The sequence below is a fragment of the Taeniopygia guttata genome, chromosome Z (genome assembly GCF_048771995.1).
Source record: "Taeniopygia guttata chromosome Z, bTaeGut7.mat, whole genome shotgun sequence".
Taxonomy (NCBI): Eukaryota; Metazoa; Chordata; class Aves; order Passeriformes; family Estrildidae; genus Taeniopygia; species Taeniopygia guttata.
The window spans coordinates 9,030,001-9,043,226 of NC_133063.1; the positions used below are offsets into that span (position 1 = coordinate 9,030,001).

Below are 13,226 nucleotides of genomic sequence, written 5' to 3' on the forward strand. Positions count from 1 at the left end.
CATCCATCATCCATCCATCATCCATCCATCCATCCATCATCCATCCATCCATCCATCACCCATCCATCATCCATCATCCATCCATCCATCCTCAATCCATCATCCATCATCCATTATCCATCATCCATCCTCCATCCATCCATCCATCCATCCATCCATCCATCCATCCATCCATCCATCATCCATCCATCCATCCATCCATCCATCCATCCATCCATCCATCCATTCATCCATCCATCCATCCATCATCCATCCATCCATCCATCCATCCATCCATCCATCCATCCATCATCCATCCATCCATCCATCCATCCATCCATCCATCCATCATCCATCCATCCATCCATCCATCCATCCATCCATCCATCCATCCATCATCCATCCATCCATCCATCCATCCATCCATCCATCCATCCATCCATTCATCCATCCATCCATCCATCCATCCATCCATCCATCCATCCATCCATCATCCATCATCCATCCTCCATCATCCATCCATCCATCCATCACCCATCCATCATCCATCCATCCATCCTCTATCCATCATCCATCATCCATTATCCATCATCCTTCATCCATCCATCCATCCATCCATCCATCCATCCATCCATCCATCCATCCATCCATCCATCCATCATCCATCCATTCATCCATCATCCATCCATCCATCCATCATCCATCCATCATCCATCCATCCATCAAAAAGCACAAGTATTTTTCTTATGTACTATGATGAGAATTGCAGAATATATTTTGTCACTTGAGACAATTCTGAGATTGCTTTTTGATTTCAAAGTTTTGGCAACATACTTTTTGTTCTGGGTTTACAAAAGAGAGAATGTTTTTCTGTAGTGAAGAAGTTTGAGATAATATTGAGACCACTGAATATAATGCACTGTTCTGTGTCATTGACACATGGCACGCACATCAAATAAAGGTTTTACCTTTTCTTTTGAGTGGAAAAACTCAAAGTTTTTAAATATTGGTTGTATAGAAACTTCCACATGAATTTGAAATATAATTAAAAGAAAACAAACATATTTTTTCTTGTGAATGTGAAGAAAAAAAGATGGAGATTATCACTCCAAATTCATTTTCTCCACAGTTATAGGGGACAGGAGTATTCTTTGCAGGAAGACTATCTTTCCACCAGGAGTTGTATCCAGCACTGTCTTCCATACTATGGTTAAATCTCTAGCAGTTCCTGGAAATGGTAAAACATAGGAGAAAAAGGGAGGACAGAGAAAGTTCAATTAAGTTTGAAGAAACCTGTTTCTTTCTCCTAGTTGAATTAGTGAAAAGATCAGGAACCAAGAACTTCAACTCATAGTATCCACAGATTGGCATGGCTAAGGCTTCTGCCAGAAGAAATCAGTACCTGGAAAATACATTAAAATTAGAAATGAGGTTCCTGTTTTCAAGGCACAGGGCACTTGAACATTTCAGCAACCTGTTAAAAGATATGGTAGCATCTATATCTCATATATATATTTTAATGCCTTAAATGAAATCTGGTTATTCAGCCATGGGAGTTTTGCCCACAGAACTTTATCTGTGTTGAGGGCATGGCAGCTTGTTAGATCCTCTGTGCAGATCCACATCAAAGAGGAAAGCTGACACTTTGTGTACAGTAATGAAGTCAGGTACAGGTTTTAACAGACAATAAAACATACATAGATACAGGTATAGATTTATTATATTATCCATTTATTGGATAGCTTGCATATATTTTGTAAGTCTAATTAAAACACAAGTAACATTTTGACTTGTTCCTCATCCTGTTGCACTGATTTAGACCTGACTTTAAGCATCATGCTTGAATAAATCATGTTGCAGTGGTCACTGTCCTGACATTTACTGTCTTTCAGTCCTGGTAATTTGTAGGAGAGGAATCAAAGGCTGAAGACAAAAACAGATTCTCTGAAAGGCTTAGGGTTCTTTGAAGTCTGTTGCATTAACAGAGCAGAGAAGGAAATTCTGTCACAGCTTGAAAAGAAAAAGAAATCACAGAGATACTTATTAAACACATGCTGCTTCAGTATTTTAAGTCACAGGTGTTCTTTCTTTCTTTAGTTTATCCCAGAGCTTGGAATCAATCTGCACATTCAATTATGCAGTGAATCTTGAGGAAGTGACTTACAGCACAAGCCATTGAGTGATAGGTTCCTGCTAACTGAGCTGCACCAGAAAGAGCTGCCTGCAAGAAAGTTAGGACAGAGTCCCTGGCTACCTGAATAGCCTCAAAGGGATTTATTCACACCACTACTGCTAGTGCTGCCCTATCTGATGGCTCTGCAATTATTTTTTTTAAATCACAGAGAACTAAAAATTACCTGGGATACAAAACAGCCGTCTATCGCTAATTTAACTGGAGGAGAAGCTACTCAGAGCAGCAAGATCCCTTAAGCAGCTCCTGAGATCCAATTCTTCAATACCAGAATTTATTACTACGGACACATGAGGCCAAAATACAATATTTAATGAGTCACAAAAACTGAAGGAATTCCCAGGAGCCCAGGAAGTTCAGGCATCTTACTTCTTTCTAAAAAGGGAAAATGGGACAATTGGGACAACTTGAACCTGGGGAAAGATTTTTAGGCACATTATAAATAATTCCATCTAGAAGCATTCAAAAGCATGTTGCAAGGATGGAAAGCAACTGGTATGGATTTTTCAAGAATAAATCTTATCAAAGAGATACAATTTTCTCCCCTGACAGCATATCTGACCTTACAGGTAAGAGGGAAGTTGCCAGTGTGATGGTTCCTGTTATCAACAAAGCCTCTGAAATTGGTTTCCCTGGCCTTCTTTGACAGAAAATGTGGAGAACAAAAAGCCCTCCAGGTAGGGAGAGGAATCACTGTGATTCATCCCATGGAGCTATTTGAATTGCCTTCTGTAACAAGAATGTCTGCTTCTGCTGACTGGAACTTCTCTGTTTGAACTTCACTCAGGCTACTGCTCTTCTAAGCTGTTTCTAACTAGCTACACTCCTCAGGTGAGGCAGAAACGTCTGTGCCACTGCAAGAGACCTATCTTGCCCTTGGTAACTATCCATAGCAGGCTGAGCTGTCAGGCCTGGATGATCCATGCACGGACAAAGAGCAATTCTACAGCAGCAATGGAGACAAAGCTGACTTCTCTGTCGCTGGTCAGATGGTTTCAAAGGGAAAGACATTGTGAGAGAGGATAGGGTTAGGAGAGCTTTCACGAGAATGTGGCTGAGCAAGGGATAATTGTGCTTCCCTATTAAACTCAGCTCTGCATTCTTAGGATCATTTTTTATTGCTGTCAGGCAGGAAAGCCTTACATGACTCAATTTACAGCTCATAATCTGAAAACTGAGTGGCAGCCTAGGTGAAGCTAACTGGTCCTTGTGTGATGTCCATGTTAAGATGACAGGAGCAGCAAGCTGGAGTGTCCCCAGAAACAGGCTTAGCAGCAGAAGTCTGTATTCTCTCAAAATCCTTCTCTTGTGTGCTCCTACATATCTAGCCCTTGCCTGGGCTGTGCTCAGCCTTTCTGAGCAGGTCAGGAGCTGCGGAAGGGCGATTCATTAGGATGAACTCTTCACGCTCTGAAGAGATTTCAAACAAGTCAGTAAGCAATGCAGCTTAAAGATCAGAGTATGATGCAAGGTATTACCATTAAATTAAATGGCAGATTAGGTCAAATTGAAGATAATATTCTTCTGTGTTCACCAGGATATGAAATGAATTGCATGTAATTTTAAACCTCTGTGTGGCTTACACTGCATTTATAATGAAATTGTTTCTTCCCACTTCTATGTATTTCCAGTATCAGTAAAAGCTGTGCCTCAATTCCTGTAGTCAGTTCAGTAGTTCAGAGATGTCCTGATGCCTGGTTTGAATTTACAGGTCTTTCATCTTTGCTAGTAGGCTGCAAGCACTCTGTTCTCTAGATTTTTAATTCCTTTTCCAAGACTTATTGGCATCTAGCATTTGTCTTGCTGGCAGTGGGTGAAATCTGGGATGTCAAGTAAACTTTTCATTTTTTTCTATGAAACTTGAGGTGTATTTTAGTAATCTGTGCTACAAAGCTCCAGAGACATTCTATAGTTCTTGGTTTTAAGGTTTGAAATTTTACTTTGTTATCTTGGGGGAGATTTTTCTGATTCAGTTGAGTCTATCATGAAATAAGAACAAAATCATTCAGGCTGCAGCATATCATAATACATCAGACACTGTTATGCCATTAAGGAGACATAAGTCTCCTGTTTTGCTAAACTCATGCCTGGTATCAGTAAAACTTATCCTGTGTCACCTGTTTGAGGTGCAGATACTTCAGGGAAGGGGTTTCTTCTGACTGTGTGTCTCCTTGGAGTCTTACCCGAGACACTTCATGCTGTCATAATGTCAGCAGAATAATGGACTCAAGTTTAATGATTACTGACGTGGCAATTCAGATTTTGTGGCTTAATTCCGTCTGCAGGTGGTACCTCATACACACCATAAAGGCTTAGAAAGAACCCTAAATTGCTTGTAGGTTACAGATTATTACAGATTATTTTTCACTACGACTTTTTTTTTTTTTTGTGGTGTAGATGCTGATGCTTGCTTTTATCTGGGGGAGGGCACTGTACCATGCTGATGAACCTGAAGCTGCTGTCTGGGATTTTGACAGAGAAATTACAGGGACGTGCTGAGGCAGTGTGGCTAGAACTGTGCAGCACACACCATCATTGCTTAAAACTTTTTCTTCATTTCTGGTCACTGAGATGTGGTCATCCACTGACATTAAGCTGTGTGCCAGAAACCAGAAAATGCTAGAAATAAACTTGTAAAATTAATTTGCACTAGAGAGTAGGGCCTTTATAGTAGCCACAAAACTCTTTATTACACCTGATGTTTTTGATAGAAAAAGGAGACCAGATGATGTAGCACTAAGTTATAGTATTGCCTTTCATTACCTAAGTTAATCACTAGGAAGAAAAACTACTATTAGCTCGCCTTCTAATATTAATCCAATCATGCCTGAGGGTGTAAAACTGTCAAACAAATCCGATCCATTGCATAAAGCATGAGTTGAGTCTTAAACATTATTACTCAGATACATCAGGTAGTCACAACCTCCTTTGTCTCAGCATTGTCTCAGCAGGAATAAAACAGATTTTGTGCAGTGAATTGCCAAGTGCATCTTCTGAGCTTTGTTGGTTATGCATTATACAAGTTCTGCATTACCTGCTCCCCATAATTTGCCCAAAGATTATATACTCTCCAATACAGGTGGGTGAATCTTGTGGAAATAGTGTTAGGGGTGAATATCTGTTCCTGAAGAGATGTGAAATAATATAGAATGACTGGCACTTCCCATTTCATCAGATTTCCTGTCATAAAACACCAGTTTCTGAAGTTATGAAATTATTTCTTTTTTTTTTCATTTAAATAACAGGCTTTTAGAGGCCTCCAGCACACATGCAGCCTGAGAACCTAACATTTTCAACTTTGCAAGCCTCCAGTCAGAAAAAAAAAATCACAGAGTCAAACTAGAAATTATACATAATTTCAAATTGTTTCTTGGAAAGTGAGCCTTATGCATCCATACTATTTTAGATGCCAAAATTAAATGTTAGAACAGACAGTTTTAGGTCTTTATTTCTATATTTGTAGGAACAGTGTTAGTTAGCTCTTTGTTACTGGAAGTTGATTTTTCATCTCCTGATGCTACTTCAGGGACTAGAGCCTAAAGACAAGCTCAAACCTTAAGATCAAAGCACAAAAACTTGTGGCAGCAGCTCACTGGCCACAGAGAGCAGGCACAGACTTTCCCAGGCATTTTCCCGGGGAAGGCTGTGAGAAGATCAGAGAAAGGAATGAGAAACAATTCTTCTCTCCACTTGTTGCACCTGCTGCTGTGCACATGTGGAATGTGTCATGGCAATTTGTTTATCAAAGTGTGATTTCTTAATTGGACAGTGGATGGTGTTTGGATTGATTGATCAATTAAGTCAAAGCTGGATCTGACTGGCTGGAAGGGTTACTGAGTTTCTTAATAAGTATAGTGTAATATAGCAAAAGATGATAGAATAAAGCAATTTATCAGCCTTCTACAATCATGCAGTCAACGCTAATTATTCCCCCGCTGGGGGCCTGCAGTGACAAAAACTGAATGGTTTGTACTGACAAAGCTTTTGTAGAACTTTGAAATCAGAGAAACAACTACCTATATTTTAGCAAATTAAATTATTTTCCATACAAAAAAAAAACCCAAACAAACAAACAAACAAAAAAAACATGATAGGAAATGCTGCCTAAACATGATAGGAAATGCTGCTTAAACACATTGAAGACTTGCAAATGTAAAGTAGCAGCTGAAATTAAGTGCTGTCTTTATCCCCTCCTACTAACCTGAGCAGCTCTTACACCAACTTCCAGGGTCATCCTGCACTTTGTGGTTCATTTTGGCTTGTTTTGTATTCTATCTTCAGCCCTCAAGGAGAAAGCTTTCTCCACCAAGAAGAAAGCACTCATTCTTTATTCTGTCTTCCCAAGCTTTCTCTCGTCACCTCTATCATGCTGGATTAATTCTGGATTTCCATGAAATGTTCTAGATAGGACTTTGAATTCACTTGGAATGTTTCTGTTTGTACAAAAAAACCCTTCAGCTGAGTCTTGCAGATGTGTTTCTGGGCAACAAAACATAAGATGCTTGTTCTTGCTCCTTTGATGCAGTTCTGTGAGAATCTTTTTTGCCAAATACGCAAAGAAATTAATATTCCAGCATTTGCAGTTCCTTTCAACATCTGATCCTCTAACAGCTTTGTAATGGAGCCTGTTTGTCTCCTTCTGTGCCTAAGACATTTTCTTCTGTGCAGCTGTAGTTTTGAAGACCCTGCGGAGCTGAGACATCCTGGTTTGACAGCTGGGCAGACTGCAATGCTTGCAGAGGAAAACAAATTACAACATTTCACACAGATGCTCAGGGATATAGCAGAACTCCTGGTTTTTCTCTCAGATAATGCCTCAAAGTACCAATCCTTTCCTCTTTGTCCATGCTGCGCCAGTTGGAGTAAACACTGCGGTTCACTGTGGTTTGCAGTTAATTAATTAATTGATGAGGACCAGAACCCCACTGTGGACACTGTTGCAACTCCTGTGCAAATACAGGTGTTGTCCATCTGATAAGAGAAATAGTTGTCTTGTGATTACTCAGCTGACCTGGAGTACAGCACAAATTTGCTGTTTTAGGACGTTATTCCACTTCAGCCAAGCTTGTGCCACAGTGTGCCCACACATAATCACCCACATCAAGTGGTAGGAAAGGAGTGACATTTCTTTGCAGATGCTCAGCAGATGCTTGGACTATTTTACTGGGAGAAGTACAGGTAGAAAGAACAGTGAGTTCTGAAGTAAACATCTGAATTACATGAAGCACAAACATTTTGGATCCCTCTATCGCTTATTCATCTATAACTCAATAAAGCAAATAAACTCTGCTGGTAGTGTGCAATTTAGTTGTTATTCAGGCACCAGGTGCGGGAAGAAGCATTAAAATGCATGCTGACTGGTAGAAACATAATCATGGAAGCTGAACAAAATTTGAATATATTTTCACAATTCATTAATTTCATCCTTAAGAGTACTCCACACATTTCTCTTACAGATCAGAGTTTGATGCAAAATCCTTTGGAGGAAATGTGAAGAATTCCCTTGATCCTGGAGAATTATGGATTGGTGTCTCCATGTGTAAGTATCAGTTGACAATTTCACTCAATAAACTTAGGAAGCTTCATTATTCTCTGTCAGAAAAAGAAATTAAAAGAGCTTCTGGTAATGAGATTCATAGAGGAGGTGGCAGTTTATGAAGAGACAACAGAAAAAATGGGTGTGGGAATTATTAGACTATTTCAAATCTTCTTCCAGGCAGATACACTATTGAGTGCCTCTCACATACAATAATTAGACAGAGGATGTCCATTCACTTCCCCAGTAAATAGTTGGGTTACTGTAGTTTTGGCTTCAACTGCACAGTTGCCATATCTATCCAATTTATTCATTTTCACCTATGAGGGGACCCTGACAGTCAGAGTGGTAATGCCATTCTTTGAAATTGGAAGCAGTGCCCCATTCCCACTCTGACCACAACCAGGAAGAATTGCTGCCTCTACAATAAGGCTTCCAGCTTCTCTTTTTCTATTTTTAATTTTTTTTCCTGCACATGAAGAAAGCTGCTTCTTGCCCAAACCTTGCAACACCTGAAGCAAACAGCAGGTGGTAATTTCCATAGCTGAATCTATTCTTTGCTCCATAAATGATGTTGCACGCATATCAGGGGATTTGTAAGGATATGCAGATACTTATACGTTGTTAATTTGAGAAGTTTTATTACTGGAATGAACCAATCAAACATAATCTGGCATTGTAAAAATCAACTAAGAAAGACAACTTTTTCTTTACAAACAGAAACATTTTTCTACTTTCTTAGTATAAGGAAAAAATTCTTTGGGTAGAAAGGTGCAAAATGGTGATATCTTATGGTGCAATTGATTAAGCAATATTATTCTGGCATCCCAACCCTTTCTAACATGAACTCCACTGTTTCTCTGAAGATGCATGGCAACATAATTACATAATTACATACCCTACACCATCGTATCCTATGTCTCTGAGGAGTCTTAGTAATGACAGCTCACTTTAGGATTTGGAGTACAAAAAACTGATAAAGAAATCACAGGACTTAGCACCTGGAGGGTGTTGTTTTTTATAAACCCTATATGAAAGTTGCTCAGACTCTGTAAGGTACATCTTAAATTTGTGATTTTTAGAGATAATACTATTAAGAAATGAACTTGTTGCTTCACTGTTAGAGACAGGGGCATGCAATCACCAATATAAAGAGCGACCTCCCAATTAGGATCTTTACATGGAATTTGCCGATTCAGCACCATTACTCCTTTGTTTATGCTTTTGTTTTAAATACTCAGAGAATCTGAATAGCTCGGATTCATACTGCTCAGTTTATTTGCACTTCACTTTTGTGAGTAATGTACCAGGGCCGGAGTCCAGCAGGTAAGGAAGGGATGGATATTTCTGAATGATGAGACAAAAATCCCTTATCTTGCGTGAAATGCTTCCTTTAAACTCATCCTTACAAGGAACTGCTAAAAGTGTGTGTCCTCTAAGTGAGGACCCTGTCTCAACCTGTTCAGATCCTCACCCCAGAATCCTCTAGCGTAGAACAGGGACCTATGTCTTTTTGAAGGATATATAAGGTCCCCCTAATTTTGGTGTTGGAGGTGCCAGCCATCGTGTCCATTTTACATTTGGCTGTTAATGACATTTCCTAGTGAGGTGGGAGGAATCGACTTTCATCAATCTCAACTGAAGCATTAGGAAGACATTAGCAAATTACTCACACTCTACAGATCTTTTTGGAAATGAAATTAACTCAGCTTTTTCCAGTTTCCTCTGAGATGTCACATTTCTGAGCCTCTCTGGGTTTTACAGGGTTTTTTTCATCTTCCTTGGTCTCTGGAATCTCCCTGGACAAGTCCTGACTTCTCCAGTTTACATAACCTACAAATGGACCAGAAGAGAATAAATACCTCTCAGATAAAGCAATGTACTTTTAATATACACCAATGCCAAGTTGCACCTCCCTGACATACAGAAACTTTTTTTTTTAACCAATATAGTTCCAAATATTTTTCTGCCTTTGTTGACTGACTGATACTTTCCCATTTATTTGTATATTTAACTCTTCCTTCATTATTTTTGGAATGCATTATCATGTCTGCTGCCATCACTAGCTCTTCTGTTGAGATCCTGGCTCCAAAGATCAGATGGCTGGTAAATACGTTCCCTTTACTCTTGGATTGTGTACAAATTTTGCAGCTTGTACTATTTAAGCCGATAATTCAAATACTGAGAATAATCAGAGTGAAACCCAGTGGGGTCTCCTAGTGTTCTACCCTTTGAACTTAAGAGGTAACCAATGGGAACTTTTGTTTCAAGCCTCATTTTGAAACAACTCTATTCTCATCACAAACTGCTCGTATGCATCCAAAAGTACACTCTGGATAGAAAGATTAACAGTAAGCTTATGGGCTCAACTTCTTCCTCACCTCTGCAGGCTTAGGTGACACTGTTGGAAAGACACTTTAGGAACAGGTATTATCTCTTATCTTTCTTGAAGGAGTCTTTGCATTTTCATCCCACACTGAAGGAGTCACTAGATGGGCCAGCTTAGTGCTTGTGTTCCTTTGTCATACATTGTTTTGCTGGCAAATATTTAGCAGAATTCAGTAGAGAATGTGTTTTTATAGCATTGATTGAAAGAACTTCAGTGACAGTGGGCAAGGTCCTTAAAGCAGACAAAACATGCATGGGACTGTTCGCTCTTCCTCTGAAGTGCAACTGTGAGCCTTGAAAAGATAACATCAATAAGCTAGCTCACAGTTTCATGCACCTCGTTCCACGTGTAAGTTTGGTCCTCTGACCTTCTATGTAATCCTCATTTTTAAACATTTTTTGTGATCCTACAGTGCAAAAATCTTTGTTCTGCCCCTCAAATTCATGTAAGATTTTGCTATCCTTCTACTTTGTGAGAACAAAGAAAGCTATGGGAGCTCATCAGAACAAAGGGAATGGAAAGGGAGCTGTTTAGAATATAAATAGAAAAATAGCATTAGCTGTAGCTTCTGCTGGTACTGTAAGATGGAAATCACAATAAGCTTCGAAGGAGTGTGTTTCCTGAATTTCAGTTTGTATAAGGCTTGTTGTTATAGGCTCTTGGGGAAAAAAAAAAAAAAGGCAGTTAGAAGCAATTTGAAAAGAATGCAGTATTTTTATATTGTATGTTTCTTCTATATCAGAATTACAGGGTTTTATAAGCTAGTTGAAGAGAACAATTTACACAACACTATTCTTCAAATAAAACGAACAAGAATACTTCTGATGGGTCGAGGTTTGAGCGAGCTTTTAGTATGAGTAGAAGTAGACAAAAGCAGCTTATGGGTAATTGGTTATGTTCTTGCTGTGTTCCAAGTGTTTATGTCTTTCCTTTTAGCTCTCTTCTTTGGTTTAAAGTGGAATTTTACATCTTTCTCAAATTTATATGTATTCTGGGAGTTCAAAATATTTTATCCATATCAGATAAAAATTCCACCTTCTAAGGAGACTGACGAAAATGGCTGCTGTTCAGGACTGGGTTTCAACAGTTAAATTACAGGACTGAAAACAATTACAAGCTTTGTTTGACTTGATTAGCACGATTATCAGGAGAAAGTTTTAAAATATGAGATATTTGGATAAGGGACCAGGCAGCAGAGGGAACAGCAAATTATTCAAACAAAGAACTGCTTAAATCAGATAGACCAAATGGGCTATATTAGTGGAGATACCTGCATAGGATCCAAATGAAATGTCACTATTTTGGGAATTTTGCTGGTCCTTCTGCTAAATATTGTTTTAAGATAATACAAAACTGAGTATGTGAACAATGGCAACCAAAACTGTTTACTGCTTTGAAAATATAAAAAAGCAGGGTTAAAAGATGTCAGCAAGAGACCAGTAGGGTGTGAAAGGTGGGGGCTCATATGGCACAGCACAGTGTGAAATTGAGAGAAATACCCACATTCAGTTTATGGAAATTGTGATGACCATGAATTATTTTTTCTGAATAATCATTTATGTAAGTGACCAAATATAAACCAAGCACATTTGGCAGTAATTATTAATCAACTCTTAGTAATTATGCAAACAACCTCATTCTACACTAGCATGGGGCTCTTTATTTCCTGTCCACTTTTTCCTCCTTAGTAAACATTAAGTCATTTGGAGACAATGGAATTTGCTACAATTTTGGTCCATATTTATGAACAGTTTAGGCATCTTTAGGGGGTTTTGTTTTCATTTTGTTTTTTTTTTTAATAAATCGATACGGTGACAGAAGGATTTTGAATGCTGAAATGGGTATTCTAGAGGTCAAAGGCATCATTGCTTCCTACAGATAGAACATGAACAGGTTGAGTATTTATAGAAAGGCTGTCATGGACCACATTTTGTAATGTTTAGCTCTATAGAAGCAGCTACTGAATAGTTGGAAAAATGTTTTGTTTCTGCTGTGATCTGATAAATATCTTCCAGTAGCGAAGAGTGAAACGTGGTGCTTTGTATAATAAATACTCTAAAGGATGGTGTATGTACATTCCTACTAACATTGTAGGATCTACAAATTACTTAAATGAGATTAGCAATCTCTCTACCCGAGGCTTCTGCATAGTAATAGAGTGCTCAACCACAACCAGAGCAAAAATGTGTCTTCTTACCTCTGAGTGTGCTCATTACCTCTTATTCTGTCCCCCTGTTACTCTTCCCCAGGTGCAGGACCCTGCATTTGCCTTGGTTGAATTTCAGACATCTCTTCTCTGCCCAGCTCTCCAACACACTGAAGAGCCACACAGCCCTCTGGGGTGTTGGTCACCAGACAAACTTTATTTATTTATTGTGAGGAGGCATTCTGTCTCCAGCCTGCTGGCAGCTCTTGTCCCTGAGCCACCCTGAGGGCTCACTGCAGGCTCGTGGTCAGCCTGGGACCCCCAGGTCCTTCTGTGCAGTGCTGCAGTCCAGCTGGTTGTCATCCAGAGTGTGTGGATTTTTTCCTCTCCATGGGCAGGACTTTACATTTTCCCTTCTTGCTCTACATCAGATTGTTGCTGGTCCAGTTTTCCAGATCCCTGTGAATCACAAAATAATAATCTGATTTATCAATAGTCCTTATAATAATGGCATTTCTTATAGATTCAATACTAACTATTGCATACATCATGACTTTTTGTTTATTTATCTTCTTCCTCGCTTTTTGGGGAAGGGGGGCTAACATTTTCTGTTTAATAGTTATTAAAATTACCCTTTTACTGGGAAAACACTTATTTTTTTATAACTTAGAAAAATTAAATATCATTTTATTCAGAAAACTGTTGGGGTTTGACACTGGATAAAAGGAATGCACAGGAAGCATTCCGCTTGGCTGTGAATTTTAATGACTTCATAGTTATATCAGGTAGTTATTTCTATTCCAAGTGGCCATCAGCTGGTCAGATATCTGTAAAGACAGGGAGAGATGGCTAAAACACAGCTTAAGTAATCCAAGGATCCCCTTTGTTGACTCCATTACACCCAGAATCAGAAACTGTGTTTTTAATCCCACGTCACAGTGATTATTGAGATATTTAGAGGTATTTTCATTATCTTACTTCTTTA

The 13,226-nt window shown here is 39.0% G+C and overlaps 1 protein-coding gene and 1 long non-coding RNA gene across 2 annotated transcripts in view; one reads left to right on the plus strand and one right to left on the minus strand.

Annotated features, from left to right (window-relative positions):
• Nucleotides 1-13,226, plus strand: part of LOC121468133 (uncharacterized) — a 45,960-nt gene that overhangs the window by 18,474 nt on the left and 14,260 nt on the right. The window contains exon 2 of the long non-coding RNA XR_005978134.2: nt 7,627-7,709. This is a non-coding gene — a long non-coding RNA (uncharacterized lncRNA). The remainder of the gene's footprint in view (nt 1-7,626; nt 7,710-13,226) is intronic.
• The window catches only part of CPLX1 (complexin 1), a 199,807-nt gene continuing 199,018 nt past the window's right edge, over nt 12,438-13,226 (minus strand). The window contains 1 exon segment of the mRNA NM_001245294.1: nt 12,438-12,700. Within this exon segment, the coding sequence (NP_001232223.1) occupies nt 12,458-12,700 (243 nt within the window). The 3' untranslated portion in view covers nt 12,438-12,457.